This window comes from Aedes albopictus, unplaced genomic scaffold (assembly GCF_035046485.1).
Source record: "Aedes albopictus strain Foshan unplaced genomic scaffold, AalbF5 HiC_scaffold_43, whole genome shotgun sequence".
Classification (NCBI taxonomy): Eukaryota; Metazoa; Arthropoda; class Insecta; order Diptera; family Culicidae; genus Aedes; species Aedes albopictus.
In genome coordinates this window covers 19,012-43,243 of record NW_026917232.1, presented here as the reverse complement: position 1 = coordinate 43,243, position 24,232 = coordinate 19,012, and the positions used below count along the sequence as shown (strand labels likewise).

The 24,232-nt window shown below is 46.2% G+C and overlaps 1 protein-coding gene across 1 annotated transcript; it reads left to right on the top strand.

Annotated features, from left to right (window-relative positions):
- The first annotated feature begins 1,355 nt into the window (after window positions 1–1,355).
- LOC109429511 (E3 ubiquitin-protein ligase TRIP12) lies at window positions 1,356–24,232 on the top strand. Its single transcript, XM_062843670.1, has 11 exons — window positions 1,356–1,598; window positions 8,620–10,473; window positions 16,959–20,402; window positions 20,470–20,876; window positions 20,936–21,275; window positions 21,448–21,809; window positions 21,871–22,167; window positions 22,241–22,897; window positions 22,975–23,163; window positions 23,228–23,429; window positions 23,495–24,232. Exons 2-11 carry the CDS (start codon window positions 9,003–9,005, stop codon window positions 23,956–23,958), a joined length of 7,833 nt encoding a protein of 2,610 aa, XP_062699654.1. The 5' UTR covers window positions 1,356–1,598; window positions 8,620–9,002; the 3' UTR covers window positions 23,959–24,232.

Here is a 24,232-nt window from a genome sequence, read left to right as displayed (position 1 = left end):
CATATTTACAACTTAAAATTAAACATAACAACACGGACTAACTGTTTACATCTTCTACACAAGTGGCCATCTTGCTGAGCGGGCAATGACAGATGATGCTTTCGTGTGAGTGTGTGAAACATCATCACGATGACAACCTAGTTGTCATCGGTGAGCCCACTGCTAAAATGATGTGAGTTGGACAAATGGCCGTGTTGCCATGTATTTCTATTGATTCCAACAAGTTTCGCAAAACCTCCGCATATCATTCTGTTCCATACTAGAAAAGGGAGCGTATATGCTGCAAAAAGGAACCGATACCCTATACAGTAAGGATCCGATTTTGTCAGCCCCATTTTGCGACAAACTTTTTGCTCTCATTATCTCACAGTCAAACTTTAACCAATTAATTTGTATTTATCATCAAACTGCAGCTGCAATGCAGAACATAGAGGGATACAATGCTTCAAACAGTGTTTTTGAGGAGAGCATAAAATGTGTTCCGAAAAGGGGCTGACAAAATCGGGTCATCAATGTACAATAAACTGATTATTTTACTATACCTCAACAAATCAAACCATTACGAATCCTGATATATCAAAGGATTGAATGCATGAAAAAAAAACTTAGAAGTGTTCCTCATCCAAATGACAAATCATATCGACATCTTCATGAGAAAATCCACTTTACGTAGATGTTCGTACCATTTCAGGCCGAACATTTCAATAGGTCCTATCTGCATTTGAGAGGCTCTCTTTGTTCACTTTCTCTTTCAATTATTGCAATGCAATGGTACACTTTTCAACTATTTTTGCAGTACAAATCAAAAGACGATTGTTTTGACCATCGTTCAATGCAAGGAGACAATCATAATACAAATAAACAGCTGAGATATTAACGAAAGAGAGGGAAACCAAAGAGAGCCTCTCTTCTGCAGATTGGACCTTTAGACATGTTTGGCCTGATTTTGTTCCGAGTGACTCGATTGAAATAAAATCACAACCACCACCATCAACCATTTCATCCGATGATGTTGCGAGTCGAGCTGATAGCTGGAAGCTATATTGTACTACCAGACGGAGACGATGTTCGAACGCGGTTTACTCTGTTGCTCTGTGGTGTACGTACACATCGAGGGCCTACCTTCCAATCGAGTGCTAAGCTTTGTGAACACTGTTCAGCTCCGGTATACAGAACAAACTTGGAACAGAGAGGGTGTATAGAAAGAAAAAAAAACTGACTGAGGCTGGCACAGGTTGTGGATGCGCTCAGCACTTCTACACATCCCTGCTGCTTCCGACATTCGTTGGTTTGTCGAGTCGAGCAGCCCCAGTTGAGTTTCCGTAGTCGTCGCGTAAAGTCGTCTCATCGGAATTCTATTACACCATGTTGTCGCGTGTCACAGTTAGTCAGTGGTATCGAGAATGATTCCGTCCGTTGGTTACAAATTAGGGACTGAACTATAGAAACGTGGTTGTGACGCCCAGATTAGCATATTTTACATATGGCATTGGGGAAACCGTAGTGCGTGGTACATTTTACGATTCCGGAGCGGAATAGACGCGATGCGTATTAGTTCTATCTAATTGGCCTTCAAGCAGTGCGCAGGAAGATCCACGGTGAGAAAAAAAAACGCTTCGATACTTTATAGCTGTTCCAGTACCAACAACAGTGAATGAGCGAGCGGAGGGTGTTTTATAATTTTCATTTTGTGGTGTGCTTCCTCTACATCCGCAGTAGCTGTTCCAGTCAGTCAGGGCATCAGGTCGATGGGGATTGAATCCGTTTCGTTTCTCGCCTCGGTTTAGTGCGTTGCGTATGTTATTGAACCTGGACAATAACCTTTATTTACATTTTGTGAACACTCATTCTTGTCTCTCGTGCACATATGATGATGGAATGAAAACGAAACAAAACGTAAAATAAAAAGAATGAATGGGGGAAAAGAGACTTCGACTGCGAACGGGAAAATAGTGTGTAATGTTAACCTGTTGTATCCCAGTGTATTTGAAACTTTCACGTAAAGCTCTAGAAAGTTTAGAAACAAAGTTTTGACCACAGAGAAACAGACGTCTTACTCTGCTCGCTTCCTATCGATCACCTTTTTAACGGCAGATTCAAATATTTGGTAGTAAGTCGATTGGCTACTTGCGGCGCTGGCATCGTTTTTTCTCATGTTTGACTTTGTTCACTAACGCCACCTAGTCATGGCCCGGCCAAACAGAATAAATTTAGCATTGGGCGATTAAGTTTTCGCGACGATGTTTTTCAATGACTTTTATTCTAAATGTTACGTCTGTTTCTAGGTATGTGTTTTGGCCATTGGTTTGTTCGAAGACTCGTTATTTTAAATCGCCCTTCTCCTCTTCTCTTGGCGTAACGCCATCATTGGGCCAAAACCTGACCCTCGACTTAGTGTGCTATGAGCACTTCCACAGTTATTAAATGAGAGCTTGTTCTGTCAATGACCATTTTGCTTGTGAGAGGCACGAAGACACTCTAAGTTCACTTTAAGATGTTAAAGAAATTTCCATTACGAAAAGTTCCTGGGCCAACTGGGAATCAAACCCGTCACCCTCAACATGGTCTTGCTGTATACTCTCTTTTGTTATTCTATCGTATTTATACTTCTTTTATTTCAAAAGGTTTTGAATCTACAAATTATACCGTTTTATACAAAGTGAGCTTCAGCAACGGTTTCAGCACAGAGAAACAGACGTCACACTCTCATCGCTTCCAATCGATCACCTTTTTAACGATTGATTCAAATATTCAGTAGTAGGTCGATTGACCACTCGCGGCGCTGGTATCGTTTTTGCTCCTGTTTGACGTTTGCTCACTATTGCCATCTAGTGGCGGCCCGGCCAAACACAGTACGTTTAGCATTGGGCGATTACGTTTTCGTGACGATGTTTTTTAATGAAATTTGTTCTAAGTGTTACGTCTGTTTCTCTGTGGTTTCAGGCAGTCGGGAGTACCGACTCGGGACTACACTGCCTCCACTGCGCTGAACTTGTTCTCAGATATACAGCATTTCATATACTCAGTCGTTGAATGCCAGAACAGACGCTCATTGGGTCTCAAGTCTTTGTTAAGGAGACGCGTGGGACGTACCAACTAAATCTAGCTGAAGTCGGAGGCACAGCAGTGCCCAGGCTCTCATCCATAGACCTCGCGAACAATCTTACCAAATATTTGACCAAAGATTTCGCTGAAGATCTTATTAGGATTTTGGAGTGTCCTGTAGCAAGCGGCCATCTAGGAATAACAACTAACTTGCAACAACTAAAATTTGGTTTGGAACAGTTAAAAAACTTTAAGAAACCCTCTACTGTTAATTAGCTCAGTACATCTTTTGCCAAGTATACAAAGGATTGTAGGTATCAGCATGCAAACATATTATCTACTAGTGGGCAAAATCTCCGCAAAGTCGAATACTCGTCAGTGGATTGAAATCTACCCACACGTTTGACATGGTTTACAGGAACCTTAAGTGCAGATGCTCTTGCAACTACATTTAGTCATATCTAGGATTTAAAGGGTTACATCGATGGTCGCCTCGAGGGCAATATTGAGTAACTATACGAAACACAGTCAGACATCAATGTAGTTGTGCGACTTAACTTCTCCTCGACGACGGCGACGTCAGGAATCATACAAGGATTCACCGTGTCGTCGTCATTCCGTTCCTTCGTAGTCATTATCATTGCACGATGATACGACGATCGTTCGGTGGAGGTGTGGCGCAGTTCCGGAGGTCGTAAGGCGAAAAATCATCGACCTGACTGGAAGCAAGAAACACAACGTCACACGATCGACCTCGAAAAAGGGTCTCTCAGAGCCTTGTTCAGTGTGTTCTTGTTCTTGCTATGTACAATATTACATACAATACAATATCTTTAGGTAGACTTTGATTTTCGTTGCCTCTGACTCTGATTCGTTCGTCTCACACAAGTAAACATGGATCCCCACACCACAGACAGGGAAGAAGTCATTAGGCCGAAACCTGCTGTGTCGTCTCGGTTGGTTGAGCTTTAGTGCTGTGTTTGGCGAAGCAACCGTAAGAAATAACAGTTTCTAGGTGCTCCGTGGTGGTTGGTAGATTTTTCGTGTGTAAATTGATTCTTTTTAGTTGATCCATTGTTTCGTCTAGACGCGAGGTCATATTGGTGAATCGATTTGCACTAATTACTTTATGATGGGTGTCTGCGTTTGTGCTAATTTGATGATTCATTATATCTCTACAGGTTACAAAGAATGGATCCGTCTGCGTCATATGACGTCTTCTCAGCTGTCTGATTTCAGTTTTGCAATCGTTTTAATAAACGAAAATAATGGTTTTAGAACTCTCTTTCTCTCTCTCTCTTGAAAACCAACAACTCTAATACTCCGAAGTTGGCAGTCTTGATCAGGTTTTGTATAACTCTAACTGTATTTCATAGTAGCCTGGCTTTAGAGGCATGGATTGAGAGCCACGTTCCCCTTCTTTTGAGAGATTTTTGGCGGTTTCCTAGACTAATGCTTGTAAAAAATTGTAGATATTCTAAGGTTCTCGAGACCTTTTAGTTATTCATCAGAAGATTTGCAAAATCATGGTATCTATTACCAGAAAAAAACCTAGAATTCTGAGGGAAATAGTTGGAAGAATCAATGACCCCATGTTAGGGAAATTTTTGATGGAATTTCCAGCGAAATTTCTGGGAAGTCCCTTAAAGTAGACTTTTTTCAATTACCTTGACATTTATATTTTCACTAGATTTATGGAGATGTCTGTGATAAATCGTGAGCAAATTAGAAAAGATTGCTGTTCTCTTCGTATGTTGTGGGATGTTTGTGTCGACTAAAGCAGTGCTTCCCAAACTGTGCGCCGCGGCGCCCTGGTGCGCCGTGAACATCTCTCAGGTGCGCCGCAGGCTTTTCAGCCAAAACACAAAGAACAAACACTTATTATTGAAGACAGAATATATTTTTTTTGTTGTTTTTGTACTGTTTGGCAAAACTAGTGTCACCTCAAACCTTTTTATTGTATTCTATACCAATGTCTTGCCTTTTTGAGGACGACTTCAAAAGAAAGTCATTCAAAGGGGATTTCCCTCTTCTAAATTTTCAATTAAAAAGTATTCATTCCAAAGTCTACGAATGTTTTCCGAAATTTCTATTATCCTCATGAAACATTTAGATTTTTACAAAATTTTTGAATTTCCGGAATTTTGAAAATTTTTGTAAAAACTCTCAAATTGTTATTTGAACTTTTTATGATTCTGCTTAGTTTTTGATTTTATCAATAGCTTGTAATTCAAAGTAAATATTTCGAGAAATTTTTTTGAAGTTCTTTCCAAAATACTATCATCGTATTCGTGCTGTCTCAAACGCTTCGGAACGACATTTTTACTTACATCACTATCATAAGTTATTTGTTTGTCTCTACAATTGAGATTCCAAGGCGTAGGCTGGTTTAGCTCCTTGTCGTTAAAAAATCAGCGACAATTTTTGTGTATATTTCATGCATGATTCTGAAAACCAACTTTTTTGAGTTCTTGAATTAATTTGAGTTGAGTTTTTTTAGTTCCGAATATGAAAACATGACCCCTCACCGTCACTGTCAGCCGTCATGACAGCTTCTGAACAATCCATATTTATATCTATTTTCCCTAAAATTTGGTTATCTACGTATTTTGTTTAACAAATTTAAAAGTTTTCCAGAAATCTAAAATTTTTGTTAAATTTTGCGAATCTTTAAGCAATTTTTTTTAAATTATGAGAAAGCATGACATTGATGGTTTTTTTACGATTTATATTTGAAATTTTGAACTGAAGGTGTTAAAATCATTATAATCCTTTGTTAAAGAAGTTGGTGCGCCGCGATAATTTTAAAAATGTCAAAAGGCGCCGCGGTAGCAAAAAGTTTGGGAACCTCTGGACTAAAGTATCTAAAACTTGGCCGTATCCTCCACTTTGGTAGAGGAAGGCCAGTTTTAAGTACGACAGATTAAAAAAGCATTTCTTCTGGAAATAGCATAAGCAGGACGTATCTTTATACTTTTTCAGTGTTCTAAGCTACTAATTATCAGAAGAAAGGCTTCAAAACATCAAATGATGTTGTGCATATTCACCTATGTTTTGTAAAATGCTATTCATTGTGATAACTGCAGCATTATTTGTAATGGCATGCCAGTCCCTGGGTTTCCATTTTGTATGGACAGTTATGCGATTAATGGCAGATCAGTATTAATCGTGAATGTTTACCAAATACATTTTTGTTTTCTTAATAATTAATAGTTGACTATACATACTTCTCGGTAGTTGAGAACAGGTCGACCATTGAAAATTGTATGCGGATTCCTTTTTCGAAATTCTTAGAGTATTATTATCTAAATCATTGAAAGGGAGACAAACTGATTGAACTTCATTGAACTTATTACCTTATATACCTAGTATTATCCGATTAGATTAGTCTATTTAGATTTTCAGGCAGACATGATCCGTTCAACCCGTTGTATGAAAACAACAAACATCGTCCGTTCCGGTTCCGACGAAACCTCCTTTTCAGACGTCGAACATCGCAGTTCATACTAAAACCTGTTTCGTTTCCAATCTCGTCTTTAGGTATCGCTCTACGATCACTTGCCTTTATGTTCTGATTTTCCTTATGTATCTACCCTGCTTCGTACTCTCATAACACCATGCTGCCCACTTATTTTTCCGATCCTCCTCCTCTCCGTTTGTTTTACTTTGTATTTCTTCCGTTGTTGGTGGTGCCGATGATTAATTCTGTCTGCCCCTAGCCGAGTGCGCCGTCGTCGTCACAGTTATCACATCTAAATGGCACCCCCCAAAAGCGCCATCCAAGCAGGCCACCATCAGCAGCGCTCACGGCCGCCACGCGGGGTTCGGGTAGCCTACTTTGCTGACTTACTATTATCATTAACAAACAAACATACACCCAGCCAAGACAGCATAAGTCGGCCTCGACATCGCTCAGCCAGCTACCTAGTCTCGAGTCTCGACCCGTTGAAGTCGTCATCATCGCCTACTTTGGTGGTGAGCCATCGCAGTCTGGTCTCTGCCTGCTTTGATGAGTATAGCAACATCTGGGTTCCTCGTCTCCTCTCGTAATCCGCTAGCCGTGCGCGCTTCCTCCTAATTTGCCATGTCTCTTGTTGAATTTTTCTAACCCACCTCTAAATAGCTGACTTAATAATAACAACACAAACATCACTGCTTCGTTGTCGTCGTAGCCGTCTCCGTCTTCGTCACTTGACTCAATCAGTTCGTTTCGTTTCGATGGTTGGTACTGTGGGCCTCGGTTGGTATTGGTAGGTTTTGCTTCCTCTCCACTGACCTCATCCCCTTTCGACGGAGACGGTGCGTGCGCTGACTGCCGCCTGCCTCCGTTTGTTCGGACAGACGAACGGACGGAGCAGCGTTGATGACGACTTGGAAATTGAGCTCCGCTTCGTTTATGTTTCGGTCGATCAGCTGTTCGTTGCTAGTGGTGTGCGTTCCATCCGCGTTGGCTGTGTGTGCGTGTGTTTCGAGCACCCACCACTAAACGCGCTAGACGTAATACAAGTAGTCGCGGCTACGTCCATACAAGCAACGCTTTGTATGAGTTTCTTAACTGTTTTTGCGTGGGTATGGCTCTGTTGTTGATGAACGTTTTTGCTTGGCCGATGGGAAATGAAAACAAGGAAAATCGACTCTCTGATATGGTGGTGTGGAGTTGCTATGGTGCTTGGTTTTTCCTTCGCGGAAATGGACTCGCTCGCATCAGACGTGTATGGGGGCAAACAAGGCAATTGGCAAGGTTCGTTTGATTGAGTTTGTAGGCAGTGGGTCTGTCCGAGCCCTGTGGCCTAGGCAAAACTAGGTCATTTACGCTAGCTGGCGGTTTAGGTCTCTACATTTGGATGGCATAGATTGGGCTCGTTTGCTGCAAATGAGCATTTGACATGGAAGTGGGTGCTTGTTCTGTCCTTTATGCTTTTTGATTATGTGGATTCAATGTATAGTTAAATTGGAAAACTGTGGGTCGTGTAACCGAAGGTAGACTTGAAAGGCTTACGTTTACATGTGAATAATTCATGTGGTGGATGTGCGAATAATAAAGTCTTTCGTGATACTTGAAGGTTCGGCAAGATATGCCTGGATGTTCAAATCCTGATCCCTGTAAGAAAAAGCTAATTTCAATAAATCCTTGAAAACCTCTTGGAGACGACTGAGAGTAACGGTTTCATTCTTTAACTCTAAGGACGTAAAATCAGACATAAGACAAGAAGTATTAACGCATATTTTGATGGACACAAAAGTTTGTGCAGATTTTCTTCACGCACTCAATCAAATATTGCAATTTTAAAGTCCGAAAACAGCTTATAAATTTCAGTACAGGTAATAATTCCTTATTAAAACAAACAGAATTATGAAACAAGTTGCTAGCAAGCAATAGAAATGCCTTATAAAGGCTTACGAATCAAAAAACTTCTTCCTATTTTGAGAAATTTCTCACAAAAATAAGAAATCTTAAACTCCATCGGTTATCCACCACCCAAGAAAATCCAGGAACAGAAATATTTCATCAACGTTGTATCAAAACCACCCACATTTCTAATGTACCATTCCTCTCTCTCTGTTTGCTTTCAGATTCGAGAATCTAATAATAGCGTCGTGTAAAGAAGAATCGTGCTCCAACCGTTAGTAGCAAACGTCACAGCACCGTCAGTTGACCTGTGCGATCGTGCGTCGCAGTGTATAAAACATACCAAGAACGTGTAATATCTATTACCCGATCAGTAGTGAGATCAATCAGTGTATGAATCGTATAGTAGTGTGATCAATCCAATCGTTGTACGATCGCTAATATCTACCATAGTGACTCCGAGGAACAAGAAGAAACTGAAGACTAGTGTGTGTGTGTGTATTTGTGTGTTGTGTGTCCTGGAGCAGCAGTCGCCCAACAGCGTCGCCAAAACCACGACCACGGGTATGCTATTTAATGGACACAAGGGGACGTCGAAGTGTCGTCTATGGCCGAATCCGTTGGTAAGCAAGTGCTCTCTGCAGTGACGGAGGGGCATCATCAACAGCAGCAGCAGCAACAACAGCAACATTATCGCCACCACCATCAAAGCGCAGCCAGTAGCAGCAAAAACAGCAGCAGTAGCAGTCGAAGATCCAAGAAGGCTTCACAGCGCTCCGAAACGTCAACCGCCGATCGCAGTAGCAGTAGCAGCAGTAGAAAGCGCAAACACGGCGAGTCAGAACGCAGCAAAACCCGAGAAAGTGGCAAACAGCAGAATTCGACGCCCTCGCCAGTAGCTTTCCGAACTCGTTCACGAACCGTCTCGAAGGAAATAGCCCTTCCAATTACTACCCCCACCGCCAACAGCACTAGCAGCAACAAAAACCAACCTCCGCTGGACGTTGGCCAGAAGCGCCACGGCGCCTTACGGAAGTCCGCCGCCACTTCACATGATAATAATACAAAGTCCACTAGCAATAGTCATAGTGCCGCCGCCGTTGCAACATCGTTAACAGCAGTATCGCCAAGTGCATCGACACTTTCCTGCTCATCGTCACTGTCTTCGCTGTCGTCCCTTCCGTCCGTCGAGGGAGGAGGATCAAGTAAACGATCCAAGCAACCACATTATTCGGACCAGCAGACACACGCCTACTACGATCCCTGCTCCAGCAGTAGTAGTAGCAGTCGTGGAGGCAGCAGTCTCAGCTCCATCGCTTCGTCATCGCGGTCAATAGAAAAGACAAAACGGAAAAAGGGATCCGATTCAAAGCTATCGAAGAAGATTTTCGATCGAGTATTCCAGGAAGAAGAAGAACAGCATCAACAGCAGCACAAACGTAACCGATCGGGCTCGAAAGCAGATCAATCAGTAGTAGTTCAAGCTAGTACGGTGGAAGAGGGACGGAATCTGCGTTCTCATCACCATCATCACCCGGAATCGACCTCAGCAGCAGCGGCAGTTGCTTCGTCGAGCGGCGTAGTACCGAAAAAACGACAGAAAGTGGGGGACCAACATCCGACGGACGGCACGGGCAGCAGCCATAAAGCCCCGAACCTGGGGGCGCGTCTAGCTCGCAGCAGCGGCGGTAGGGAGCCCCAACAGCATCATCATCACCAGCATCAGTATCATTTCGGTAGTGGTCATCACATCGGCGGCGGAAGTGCCACTAGTAGTAGTAACAGCAGCAACAGCACCCAGGGGCATCACCACCACCTACCTAGCACCAGCGGCGGCCTCCTAAGACGCAGTTCTCGTGGCAAAGGTTCCCATCAATCCGCAACAACGGGTTCTTGTGTTAGTTCGAACGCCGCCAATCCCAGTCAAGTGCAGCTGCAGCCACAACAGTCGTCATCATCACGCTCCTCCGGCAGCCATCATCGGGGTGGAGGCGGTTCCGGTAGTGCTTCGTCGGCCAATCTCCACCATTCGGCTGGGAGTTCGTCCGGTGCTACGGCTAAAGGTTCGTCCTCTAAAGGTGAGTGTTTTTTTTTTATTTGTCATAAAACAGCACACTTATTCCGTTGTATACCTTCTTTATCTTAATACCTTGTTGGCTACAAAGTAACTTTACTCCATCGCCGAGCGTATAGTACTCTACCTTACCCTACCGGTCAGCGCGTTGATCCTCTGCACGTAGAGTCCATGTTTCGTGTCCAAAAAGGACTACCGGTCTAATCAGCGTTTTGTAGATAGCTAACTTCGAGTGACGGAGAAATTTGTACGATCGTAGAGTTCTGCGGAGTTCAAATTAAGCTCGATTTCCTGCCACAATGCGCCTCTGAATTTCTCTGTTGGTGTCATTGTCGGCGGTCATCAGTGAGCCTAAGTACACGAATTCTTCAACCGCCTCGATTTCATCACCGTCGATAAAAAAAAATCGGGGTGGCGGGCGCGGTAATTCTTCCCTGAAGCCTTTTGTCATCATGCACTTTGTACGTTTCCGCCATCAAATTTGCGAGCTATAACATCAATATCATCAGCGAAACCAAGCAGCTGAAAGAACCTCGTAAAAATTGTTCCACTCGTGTTTATCCCCGCTGTGCTGTCCTTATCACACCTCTAAAGCAATGTCAGACAGCAAGCGTGAAAGACCACCTTGCCGTAACCCTCTGCGAGATTCGAAGGGACTCGAGAGTTTCCCTAATACTCGAACTACGCACATCACTCGATTTATCGTCACTTCGATTAATCGTTTCTGTTTATCCCTAAATCCGTATTCGTGCATAATCTGCCATAGCTGTTCTCTTTCGATTGTATCATACGACGATTTGAAATCGATTTGAAATCGATGGTGATGTGTGGGCACGTTGTATTCGCGGCATTTCTGCAACACCTGGCGGATGGCGAACATCTGGTCCGTTGTAGCGCGTTCACCCATAAATCCAGCCTGATATTGCCCCACGAACTCTCTTGCAATCGATGATAGACGGTGGCATAAAATTTGAGACAGTACCTTGTAGGCAGCGCTCAGTAGTGTGATCGCGCGGTAGTTCCCGCAATCCAACTTGTCGCCCTTTTTGTAGATGGGACACACGATACCTTCCATCCATTCCTCCGGTAATACTTCCTCCTCCCAAATCTTGGTAATGACCCAGTGTAGTGCTCTCACCAGTGCTTCTCCACCGTATTTTAGAAGCTCGCTTGGTAGTTGATCTGCTCCAGCGGCTTTGTTGTTTTTCAATCGGTCAACCTCCTCCTCAATCTCTTGAAGGTCAGGGGCCGGAAGTCTTTCGTCCTGTGCACATACTCCTAGATCTGTTACCACGCCACCTTCGGTACTTGCAACGTCGCCATTGAGGTGCTCATCGTAATGCTGCCGCCACCTCTCGATTACCTCACGTTCACTCGTGATAATATTCCCGTGATTATCTCGGCACATGTCGGCCTGTGGCACAAAGGTCTGCGCGAGCGGTTCAGCTTTTCGTAGAACTTTCGTGTGTCCTTAGCGCGGTACAGCTCTTCCATCGCTTCGCGATCTCGTTCTTCCTGCTGGCGCTTCTTCATCCGGAAGACTGAGTTCTGTCTGTTCCGCGCCTGTCTTTAGGTGCCTCATTCGCTCTCGTACGGTGTTGCAATATTCTCGCCCATGCTGCATTCCTCTCGCTTTTCAACTGTTCACATTGGACGTTGTACCAGTCGTTTCTGTTATTTGGAGTCGCAAAGCCTAGTGCTGTAGCCGAGGTACTACCTATGGCGGATCGGATGTCCCTCCAGCCATCTTCAAGTGTAGCTGCGCCAAGCTGCTCTTCCGGTGGTAGGGCCACTGCTAACTGCTGCGCGTAGTCTTGAGCCACTTCTACGTTACGCAGCTTCTCGATGTTGAGCCGCGGCGTTCGACTTCGACGCGTGGTGATAAATGACGAAAGTTTTGAGCGCATGCATGCAGTGACTAAGTAGTGATCCGAATCTATATTCGCACTGCAGTATGTGCGGACATTGGTTATATCCGAGAAAAATTTACCGTCGATTAGAACGTGATCGATTTGGTTTTCTGTTTGATGGTCGGGTGATCTCCAGGTGCCTTTGTGGATATCTTTGCGGGGGGAGAAGGTGCTTCGGACTACCATACCACGGGAGGCTGCAAAGTTTACGCATCGCTGGCCGTTATCATTCGATACGGCGTGCAGGCTGTTTTGCCCGATTACCGGTCTGTACATTTCCTCCCTTCCTACCTGCGCGTTCATGTCGCCGACAACGATTTTCACGTCACGCGGCGAGCAACCATCGTATGTTTACTCTAACTACGCGTAGAACGCTTCTTTCTCACCATCGGGTCTCCCTTCATGTGGACAGTAGACGTTGATGATGCTGTAGTTGAAGAAACGACTCTTGTCTTAACTCTCAATATGCACATCCTTGTGTTGATCGGCTGCCACCAGATTACACGTTGTCGTACCTCCGCAATCTAGCTGAAGTCAGAAGGACAACAGTGCCCAGGCTGCACTACCAGCTAAGCACACAAGTCTTAGCTGGCGGTCTTTGTCATCGCTTGACCCGTGGAAGCATGAGGAACTTGTGAAGGCCAGAGCTATGTTGGACGCTCTCCTTATCGACTAACTGTTTTACAGCCAGTGGTTGAAATTCAGCAAAATTTTGCTGATTTGTTCAGTAAACTCTGCTGATCACTAGTAATGTTTTGTTGAAATTCGACTAACTTTGCTGAAAGTTCAGCAAAAAAATTTGCTCGGCAAAATTCAGCAAAATATTGCTGAAAGCGTTTGGTGTGCAAATAGTGACATCACTAGTCCTGTTCAACGACGCAGGTTGAACTTGCTCGAAGTTGCTGCATCTTGCTCTTACCCATTTGTCATCAAATAGGCAGGGGGATGACGAAGGGCCCGAATCATCCACCCAGCATTCAATTCAACATGGCGTCCAATGTTTTTGTTTTGATTGCTTAATTCATGGAAAACATGCGCTGGAAACATCGACACTGCTTCGCTGCTACATATAATATCGTGCAAAGTGATAAGGAAAGAGAAACAATCATCAAAAACAACGATTTCGTTTGAAATGTGTAATTTCTGAAATAAGCACTAGCAACACACGAGCCACACACCCGAAAATCAGGAGCAAGTTAGGGTAAACCGACCAGAAAGTGGGTACCAAAACGCGCCGTACCAAAAATGATGTTGGGTGGAGCGGCGATGTACCGAGTTTGACAGCCGTGTCACCCCACTGCAAATAGGTAAGAGCGGGATGCAGTAACTTCGAGCAAGTTCAACCTACGTCGTTGAACAGGACTACTATTTGACATGCGATATGGGAGCTTGCTTTGCTTGTAGTAGTGAGATGTTTTGCACCAAACACGGATCTCACACAAACGAAATGTCTTCTTCCACACCTTCATTAGACTCTCATTGTTTGCTTAGTGAACTCGTGACGCTCAATCACCGCACCATATTTTTTGCGACTACAAGATACCTAATTCCAGTCAATGTTCGGACCTGTTACAGTAGAACTTCACATCTAGGGTAATTGTTCCCTTCGTTGTGGTAGTACCTAATGTTGCGGTAGTGGCAATTGAGCACTTTTTCGACTGAAATGTTACCAAAAGGCATTTTTAATAGATGTATTATGCTTAAATTATGAGATTGCACCATTTGTGTGCTTAAGATTTTCACAAAAACCTATTTAAAAAAATATTTTCCTTAAATTTTTTGCTGCTGTGTTCCTATTGTTGCGGTAGTGTTCCTAATGTTGCGGTATCCCATATGATTTCAATGGGATACCGCAACCATAGGAACCAAAATTAAATTTTACCTCCATAATAGGAACAGAGTGCCTAATGTTGTGGTAAGCGATTTATGATCGAAAACAGAGAGAAACGATAGTTTTTATATTTTTCCAAGCAAAATTGGATAGAAAACTACCAACTAACGTTTTGCAACCCTTCATTAGATGGTACGATCATTGTTTTTAATATGAATTTACCTTAATACCACAACGATGGGCACACTTACCCTAAACGTCTGAAAAATGTCGCTCGTCGTTCAGCAAGTGGTATACTGCCGCCACTCGCATAACAGTCCCATCTTTGCTGGGTTTCCTATTCATATGGGACTGTTTTGCGAGTGGGGGCAGTACAAGGGGCAGTATATCTGAGGGCAAATGTCGCCACCAGGTATGTTTTAGGATATTCTTACGTTCGAAGTAGGTACTGCTGATTGCCGTCCCCCTAGCAGAAGCAAAATGTCACCATTTTCATTGGTAACAGAATGAAGGCTTTCTGTGACAGAGAGAAAAAAAGCCGGTTCTCCGCATGTCGAGATTCAAACGAGCTGGAATGCTTTCCCGAAATCTTCACGCAGATTCACAACAGATCGATACTGTTGTAATCCGCATTGTAATAGGAGGCAATCAGTGAAGTACTAGATTGAAAGTAGTGAGCTGGATTTTTGTATAATGAGATGATCGATTCTCCATTGAATTCCATGTTGAAGTTGCAAGAAATAAATATTACAACAACACAGTTATCCAAACTTTTGCTCAATCAGCATCAAATTAGGCAAGAAATCATATAACCCACGCTGTTTGCACCATTTCATTGCAGAAATAGGAAGCAATCAGTGAAGTACTAGATTGAAAGTAGTGAGCTGGATTTTTGTATGGTGAGATGATCAATTCTCCGTTTCTGCAATGAAATGGTGCAAACAGCGTAGGTTATATGATTCATTGACTAATTTGATGCTGTTTGAGCAAAACTTTGGGTAACTGTGTTGTTGAAGTTGCAAGAAATAAATAATACAACAACACATTTACCCAAACTTTTGCTCAAACAGCATCAAATTAGGCAAGAAATCATATAACCCATGCTGTGTGCACCATTTCATTGCAGAAACGGAGAATTGATCATCTCACCATACAAAAATCCAGCCCACTACTTTCAATCTAGTACTTCACTGATTGCTTCCTATTGAGAATCGATCATCTCACCATACAAAAATCCAGCCCACTACTTTCAATCTAGTACTTCACTGATTGCCTCCTATTGATGAACAGGTGATGCGTGGGGATCTGATATGCATGATATTTCTACATGATTTATCGTGCAGTAGAGATCTGGTTTGTTGTCGACCGGCCATCGACGAAGCCTATCAGTGATAAATTGCCGCGAACCCATTTGGAATTGGAATGGTGATCGCTTGGAAGTTCTCACACTCTAACATGTTATATCGCCTTGCTTGTAGGTAGAACAAATTACCCCTTCCAGTTTCCAGATTCTGACAATAAGCCGGTGAAGGCAAATGGCCAACATTTTCGGGCACATGTTAGTTCAGCTGGAGGCTGTGATGAAAGAATATACTACGAACGGTTGAAGGTGACGAAATCTATCAATCGTACACACTCAAATTTTCATCTGGTCAAAAAAGTGGTTAAGGCTATGGATCGCCAATCCGGAGACGGCGGGTTCGATTCCCGTTCCAGTCGGGAAAATTTTCTCGACTCCCTGGGCATAGTGTATCATTGTACTTGCCTCACAATATACAAATTCATGCAATAGCAGGCAAAGAAAGCCCTTCAACTAATAACTGTGGAAGTGCTCAAAGAACACTAAGTTGAAGAGAGGCAGGCCAAGTTCCAATGTGAACGTCGAGCCATAAAGAAGAAGAAGAATTGCTGGGTAGTTCAGCAAGAAAAGAAAAGAATTGCTGATATACAGCAATTCGTATTACTGAACGCAACTCACTACTCACACAAAAAGAAGTGCAGTGTGGGCTATTCTCGTTCATCAGCTAGTAAGTGCAAAATTTTCAAAACGTCCTTTAGATCTCCCAACATGATCTTGACGTCATGGCATGGGCTGTGGTCGGTCATACTCGCGTTCGAGTAGTACACGTTGCCCGAAGTAAGTTGGAGAATCGGCCCTTGAATCAATCTGCACATTCTTTCGTCGATCAGCTTCCAACCGATATCGCTCATCACCATAAAAAATGTACCCATCTCTGGTATCACAGAATCATCTAAATTATACCTAAAATATTTAGGTGTCCGATTTCCACTCATACGTGAGTTAAGTACCTACTTTTAAGTAACTCTGATCTGACCTGAAAAGAAAGGTGGACAAAAATTACCTATGTTTGCACTGTTTAGGTAAATCGGACGAGAATTTATCAGAGCTCCACCGCTATTTAAACGAGTTAATCGTAGACATTCTTATTACTACTCCATAATCTTGTGAACAGTTGACTTATACAAATTGATGTCCTGGTGGTGCTAGAGTCTAATCATCCATTGTTAGAATCTTGGTTTTACGTTTCATTATCTTGCTAGTGACCGTACAGACGAGACCGAAGCTTTAGTACTTCTACCAAAATGCGGAGTAGGTGTACATCTAAAATGCATTACTCCATCTAAGTGGTTCTTTTGAAAATAACTCGGAATATCTGTGCACAATTTCAGCAATATAAATCTAAACCAACACAAACTAAAACCCAGTTTTTCGTGTCCATCACTCAGGTGCCTCGTCCTACTCGTCGTCATCGGTGCTGACGGCGGCCAACAACAATAATTCCACATCCCTCGGATCGTTAGCGGCTGGGTACGATCCAACGGCAGCAGCTCCTGGACCATCCAACTCAGCAATGGCCAATGATGGCTCCCGTAACAATAACAACGACCATTCTTCGTCGCATCATCATCAACCAAGTGGTGGTTCCAGCTCATCGCACCCATTCATCAAACTGCACAAAACGACCAGCCTTGGGTCGGCTTCGGTCGCAACGTCCGCTCCCATCGATGTGAACATGATGAACGTGGCCGGAGCTTCCGGTGCTTCGAATTCCGCCAGCTTAGGTGCTGCCGCTGCTGCTCCGCATCCCGATTCGGAAAGCGACGACAGCGAAGTTGGCAGGCTTCAGGCTCTCCTGGAAGCTCGTGGCCTCCCGCCGCACCTGTTCGGTGCCCTGGGACCGCGAATGCATCATCTTCTGCATCGCACCATGGGAGCCAACAGTAGCACCAAAGCGCAACAGCTTCTTCAGGGGCTGCAGTGCCAAGACGAAAGCCAACAGCTGCAAGCCGCAATCGAAATGTGCCAAATGCTGGTCATGGGCAACGAGGACACTCTGTCGGGATTCCCGATCAAACAGGTTGTTCCGGCACTGATCACTCTGCTCCGCATGGAGCACAACTTTGACATCATGAACAACGCTTGTCGAGCGCTGGCGTATATGCTGGAAGCACTCCCGCGATCATCCGGAACCGTCGTGGATGCCATTCCGGCCTTCCTGGAAAAACTTCAGGTCATTCAGTGTATGGACGTAGCGGAGCAAAGTCTTACGGCGCTGGAAATCCTCTCCCGGCGACACAACAAAAGTATTCTCCAGGCCAACGGTGTATCGGCTTGCCTCACCTATCTGGACTTCTTCTCTATCAATGCACAGCGGGCGGCCTTGGCCATCACGGCCAACTGCTGTCTGAATCTGCACACGGAAGAATTCCATTTTGTTAAGGAATCGCTTCCGCTCTTGGCACGGCTTCTTGCCCAGCAGGACAAAAAGAGCGTCGAAAGTATCTGCACGGCTTTCTATCGTTTGGTCGATAGCTTCCAGCACGATCCCACCATCCTACAGGAAATCGCCAGTATGGAGCTGCTGAAGAATTGCCAACAACTGCTGGTGGTGACCCCATCGGTGCTCAACTCCGGCACGTTCACCAACGTTGTTCGAATGCTCAGTGTCATGTGTGCCAATTGTCCGGATCTGGCCATCACCCTTCTGAAGAACGACATTGCATCTACTTTGCTATATCTGCTGACCGGATCAGCAGAACCGGTGGCTTCCGATGTGGAGTTGGTCCCACGCTCGCCTTCGGAATTGTATGAGATCACCTGTCTCATCGGAGAGTTGATGCCTCGTCTGCCGACGGATGGTATCTTCGCCGTCGATTCGTTACTGGAACGAGCACAGACCAACGTCCAAGATGCGGTCCAATGGCAATGGAAGGATGACCGCGGCATTTGGCGGCCGTATTCGTCTATCGATTCCCGTATGATCGAAGCTGCCCATTTGAACTCGGACGACGAAATCAGTTTGAGCACTTTGGGACGGACCTACACGATAGACTTCCACTCGATGCAGCAGATCAACGAGGACACCGGAACTACCCGGGCTGTTCAGAGGAAGATTAACCACGCGCTGCTGGCTCAGCAACAAGGGACAGTAGTTATTAATACTGGTGCAATATCGGGAGGAGCAATCATTTCCAGCGAAACAGGGGAAGCAATTCCCAGTGGCTCGGCCGGAGGAACTGGAAGTGTCAATTTGGCCACTAGACCACCGAATGCCACGCGAGATGCACGGATAGCGTGTCTGAAGGAAGAACGAGGTCTGGCGGCCGAATTCATCAAGAATTTGTTCTCGGTCCTCTACGAAGTGTACAGCTCATCTGCTGGTCCTTCGGTGAGGTATAAATGTCTACGAGCGTTGCTTAGGATGGTGTACTTTGCCAATGGTGATCTTCTGCGGGAGGTACTCAAGAATCAGCTAGTATCTTCGCACATCGCTGGAATGATGGCTTCAAACGACCTTCGGATCGTGGTCGGTGCTTTGCAGATGGCTGAAATTCTGATGCAGAAACTTCCGGAAGTTTTCGGAATGCACTTCCGTCGGGAGGGTGTCGTTCATCAAATCACCCAACTTACAGATCCTACCATACCGATTTGTGCTGCTCCGTCACCGAAATCCGGCGCTCAAAGTGCCCCATCGTCGGCTACCATCCACCCGAATAATACATTCGACTTTGATAGTGCCATTGCCTCAAGTTCAAAGAGCGGCACCCAAGCGATAGCAATCGTTGGCGGTGCCGGTCCCCACGTCAAAAACCTCAACTCCGCCATGATGATGGCCAGTAAGATAAGCATGTCGATGCCTTCGACCAGCTCGAACCTGCTCCATTCGCCGACATCGGCAGCCAATCTTCCCGGAACATCCAGCAGTTTTACCGCCATCAATCTGAACACATCCACCAAAGCCCTCCACCACAACCACCATCATCATCAACAAATGTCCACCAGCACGCTTCATCTGGAGTCGCTGGCCGCCACCAACATGCAATCGAACATCCCGGGAGCAATTGCCACCCCCAACAATGGCAACATTCTACTGAACGCAATCTACAGCTCGGCTATCCCAATCAACCAACAGAGCTCCCATCATCATCATCACCAAGCGGAATCGGCCGGTTCCACTCACCATTTCCCAGATACCTTCGCCTACAACGCCGAACAGGGTATTCTGACATCGCCGCTATCGGTGACCTCCGGAGCCGGAGCTACGTTGGTAGCCACAACAGTGGCTGCGTCCCATCACGACACTCGATCTCACAGCCCCGGACAGCTGAAGGTTTCCGACATTTTGAAGCGAAAGGTTCCACCAAAGCGAAAATCACAGAGCAGCTCCAAATCGAAATCGCGCCACGACGACGCCGGCACTTCCGGTAGTGGATCCCACTCGCTCGCCAGTGGTTCCAACATGGCCGGTTCATCCGGTTCTTCGTCGACCACCTCATCGGTCATGCAGGAGCTAATCAACAAGGCCACAACGCTGGGGTCGTCGTCCGGTCGGAACACCCCGTCGTCCAGTTCCCGGTCCCGGTTCTCCGGTGCTTCATCGAAAACCACGTCCTTCCTGGCATCGCTCAATCCCGCCCGATGGGGCCGCCAGTCGTCGTCCTCTTCGTCGCACCATTCGAGTGCATCGTTCGCTAAGGACGGCACGAATGCAGCGCTGGCCAAGAGCCAATCGAATTCCAACCTGATTGCAGCTGGAAACCGGGAAAAGGCACGCCAGTGGATCCGCGAACAGGCCATCACCTTCGTGAATCGTTACTCGACGGATGGCACTGGTGGAGTAACGAGTGGCGCGCAGCATCCGGCGTGTTCGATTCTGTCCCGCTTGACTGGTAAGTGTGGGATGAGTTTATCTTTAAACAATCGGCATTGACTCAATGCGCTCGTTTTCTTTTACAGCCGCCATTCAGAAATTGGAAGGCAATCAAATCGATTGCCTGACGGCTCTGAAGGAACTCCGTGATATCCTGATAGAAAGTGACATATCTCCCTTCGAGGTGAACCATTCCGGTTTGATTCGAGCCATGCTGAACTACATGGCGAACGATTCCAACCATCTGGTGGACCGTGCCGAGCGGCTGCGGATGTTCCTGCACGTGTTTGCCAACCTTCCGTTGGATGCAAACTTCTCGAGCAACGGAGCGCTGGCCATCAACAGTGCACCGTTCAGTGCCTTCGTGGCCAAGCTGAATGGATGCGTCACGCAGTTGGAACAGTTCCCGGTCAAGGTGCACGACTTTCCGGCCGGCGTTGGGGGCCGATCGAACACAAGTGCTCTTAAATTCTTCAATACGCACCAGCTGAAGGTGGGTTTCGGGTCTTTGGATAGAAGCGAATGGAATTTAACGTTTTTCCTCTCTTGCAGTGCAACCTTCAGCGTCATCCCGAGTGTACGAATCTTCGCCAATGGAAGGGCGGCACCGTCAAGATTGATCCGCTGGCTTTGGTGCAGGCGATCGAACGCTATCTGGTGGTACGCGGCTACGGAGGAATACGGGTCGACAGCGAGGAGGACTCGGAAGAGGACATTGATAACATTGACGCGGCTGCGATGATTTCGATGGGTGGGCTGAAGCACAAGTTGCAGTTCCTGATCGGGGAGCACGTGCTGCCCTACAACATGACGGTGTATCAGGCGATCCGGCAGTATTCGCCGCTGGTCAACGATCAATCGGAAACGGACACCGATACGGAAACGCCTATTGGTAAGTGAAGCCATCACTCTGATACTTTTTAGTTAGTGGCATCATGTCAAAAGTGGCCACTGGTCAAATGGGGTACTCCTATAAAATCACACTTTCCGTCAGTAACAATCATCTCTTCAATTCTGATTTTTACAGTATTGAATTCAATTGCTCGTCTATCTCGATTTTGCAGGAAGTGCCAGCATTTGGGTACAGCAGCACACCATATACTATCGCCCGGTTGAGGACGATTCCAGCAGTGGGTCCAAGAGTGGCCAGTCGAGTTCTTCGCGAAAGAATAGCAAAAACTCCCAATCAAAGATCATGCGCCGGAAACCGGAATTCTGGATCGACGGCATTGCCCCACCGATCATTTCCTCCCTGTTGCCATTCCTGACGTCCAAACTGCCGGATGTGGTCAGCGTGCAGGACGCTTCGCTAGATGCCCTCTGTATGCTCCGCATCGTCAACGCTCTTAATCGCCACTGGGCCTCACTGTACTTCTCGGTGCCGCAGAGTCACATCATTCCCCAGATAGAATTTATCCATTCAAAGGTAACGCGCCAATAACTCTTACAAAGAATGACGCAAACTAATTCCATCTCCCTCCCAACAGATCGCAGCCAAGGCCAGCCGTCAACTGCAGGACCCGTTGGTGATTATGACCGGCAATCTGCCGCAGTGGTTGCAGCAGATCGCCGCCGCTTGTCCATTCCTGTTCCCGTTTGAGACGCGCCATCTGCTGTTCTATGCCGTTTCGTTCGACCGGGATCGGGCACTTCAGAGGCTACTGGATACGACGCCCGATCTCAATTCGGCCGACACCAGCGAGCGGGTGACGCCCCGTCTGGACCGACGCAAGCGTGCCATTTCCCGCGAGGACATCCTCAAGCAGGCGGAATCTATTATTCAGGTGAGTTACGAGCTGATTATAAATCATTTTCCCACTTATCACTAACTTGGTTTTCTCTCCTCTATCCAAATAGGACTTTGGCCATTCAAAGGCCCTCCTGGAGATTCAGTATGAAAACGAAGTCGGTACCGGTCTGGGTCCAACCCTCGAGTTCTACGCACTGGTTTCAACCGAACTGCAACGCTGTGATCTAGGTTTATGGAACGACAGTGATAGCTATAAGAACAACAACAACCAACAGTCCAGCTCGATAGCGGACAACATTGTGAAATCGTCGCTAAATCAGCTGGATGATGATGCCACGACGACTACGAATCGAACGTCTTTATCGCCGATGGCCACCCGCCATCAGCACCATCAGCAGCAACAACACCAGCAGGACAGCGATCACAACGTTAGCGATGGTAGCTTTGTCATCAGCAACGACAACTCGCTGAACATGCTGATCGAACAATCGGACAATCTGCTGCTGAGCAGTAATCCCCAGCAGGCCGAACTGGAGAACAATCAGACGCCACCGCCGATGAGCCAACACCAGCAGCACTCGCTGGTCTCTCCGGCGTCGGGCGCCGGTGGCAGCAGTGGGACCGTTTCCTACGTCAACGCACCCCACGGGCTGTTCCCGATTCCCCTCAGCAAAACGGCAAAAACTTCGCAGATCTCACGCTTGAAGTACAAGTTTAAATTCTTAGGCAAATTTATGGCTAAAGCTGTGATGGATAGTAGGATGGTAAGTTTGTGAAGCACCTCGCAAAAAGTGGCCGGATTTGAGGATTCTAACATATGTATTCTCTTCTACACTTCCAGCTTGATCTACCGTACTCGATACCGTTTTATCGGTGGTTACTAGCGGAGGAGAACTCGATCGGTTTGCCCGATCTGGACCAGGTCGCACCGGAAGTGCAGGTAACGCTTCTGCGGCTGAACGAGATCGTCAAACAGCGGGACCTGATACAGGCGGATCTCACCCTGGATGCCATGGAGAAGACTGAAAAGGTACATTCCTTCGGCCCTCTGCCCTCTCTCTTATCCGCTCAACTAATCTCTTCTTTTTCTACAGATCGAAGCGCTCGACTTGGACGGTTGCCCGATCGCCGACCTGGGCCTGGACTTTGTACTGCCCGGTCACTCGAACATTGAGCTACGGCGCGGAGGACGCGACACGGCCGTTACCATCCACAATCTGCACCAGTACATCTCGCTGGTGACCCATTGGTTCTTGGTCGAGGGCGTTTCGCGGCAATTCGAAGCACTGCGAGAAGGTAAGTCAGCTACTCCCCCCCCTAAACCAAACTCCCCGTCTAACACATCTTCTTTCTTCCGGCAGGATTCGACTCGGTATTCCCGGTCAATCGGTTACGCATGTTCTACCCCGAGGAGCTGGAGAACGTTTTCTGCGGATCGGGCCTAAATGCGGCGTCGCACCAGCGGTGGGATGTCCGAATGTTGGCCGAATGCTGCCGGACGGACCACGGCTTCAGCCAAGACTCGCAGGCCATTCAGTACTTCTACGAGATCCTGAGCACCTACAATCGGGACGAGCAGCGTCTGTTCCTGCAGTTCGTGACCGGAAGCCCACGGTTGCCGACCGGAGGCTTCAAGGCTCTGACGCCGCCGTTGACCATTGTGCGGAAAAAGATGGATGGCAATCAGAATCCGGACGAGTATCTCCCGTCGGTGATGACCTGTGTTAACTATCTCAAGCTGCCGGACTATTCGAGCCGGGAAGTGATGCGCCAGAAGCTGAAACTGGCCGCCAGCGAGGGCAGCATGAGTTTTCATCTGTCTTAAAACGCACGCGCGGACGGGACAAAAAGAGAGATAGAAAGTTTCCCCTTTTTAAATACTAGTCGTAGCCCCCTCGTTTATGTTATCTCATGTCGTTGCGTTATTTTCGAAATTGGTTTTCATCCTTTGTTCCCGGGGAGGAGAAGCTTGCAACAAATTTTGTTTTATATTAGTGATGATGTATTTTTTTTTGGAAGCAGAGGTGCTGTGTCGCTTCTGATAGTGCGCGGAAAACTACCGATTATCTCAACCAAATAAAAGCTAGTGAAATGTGAAA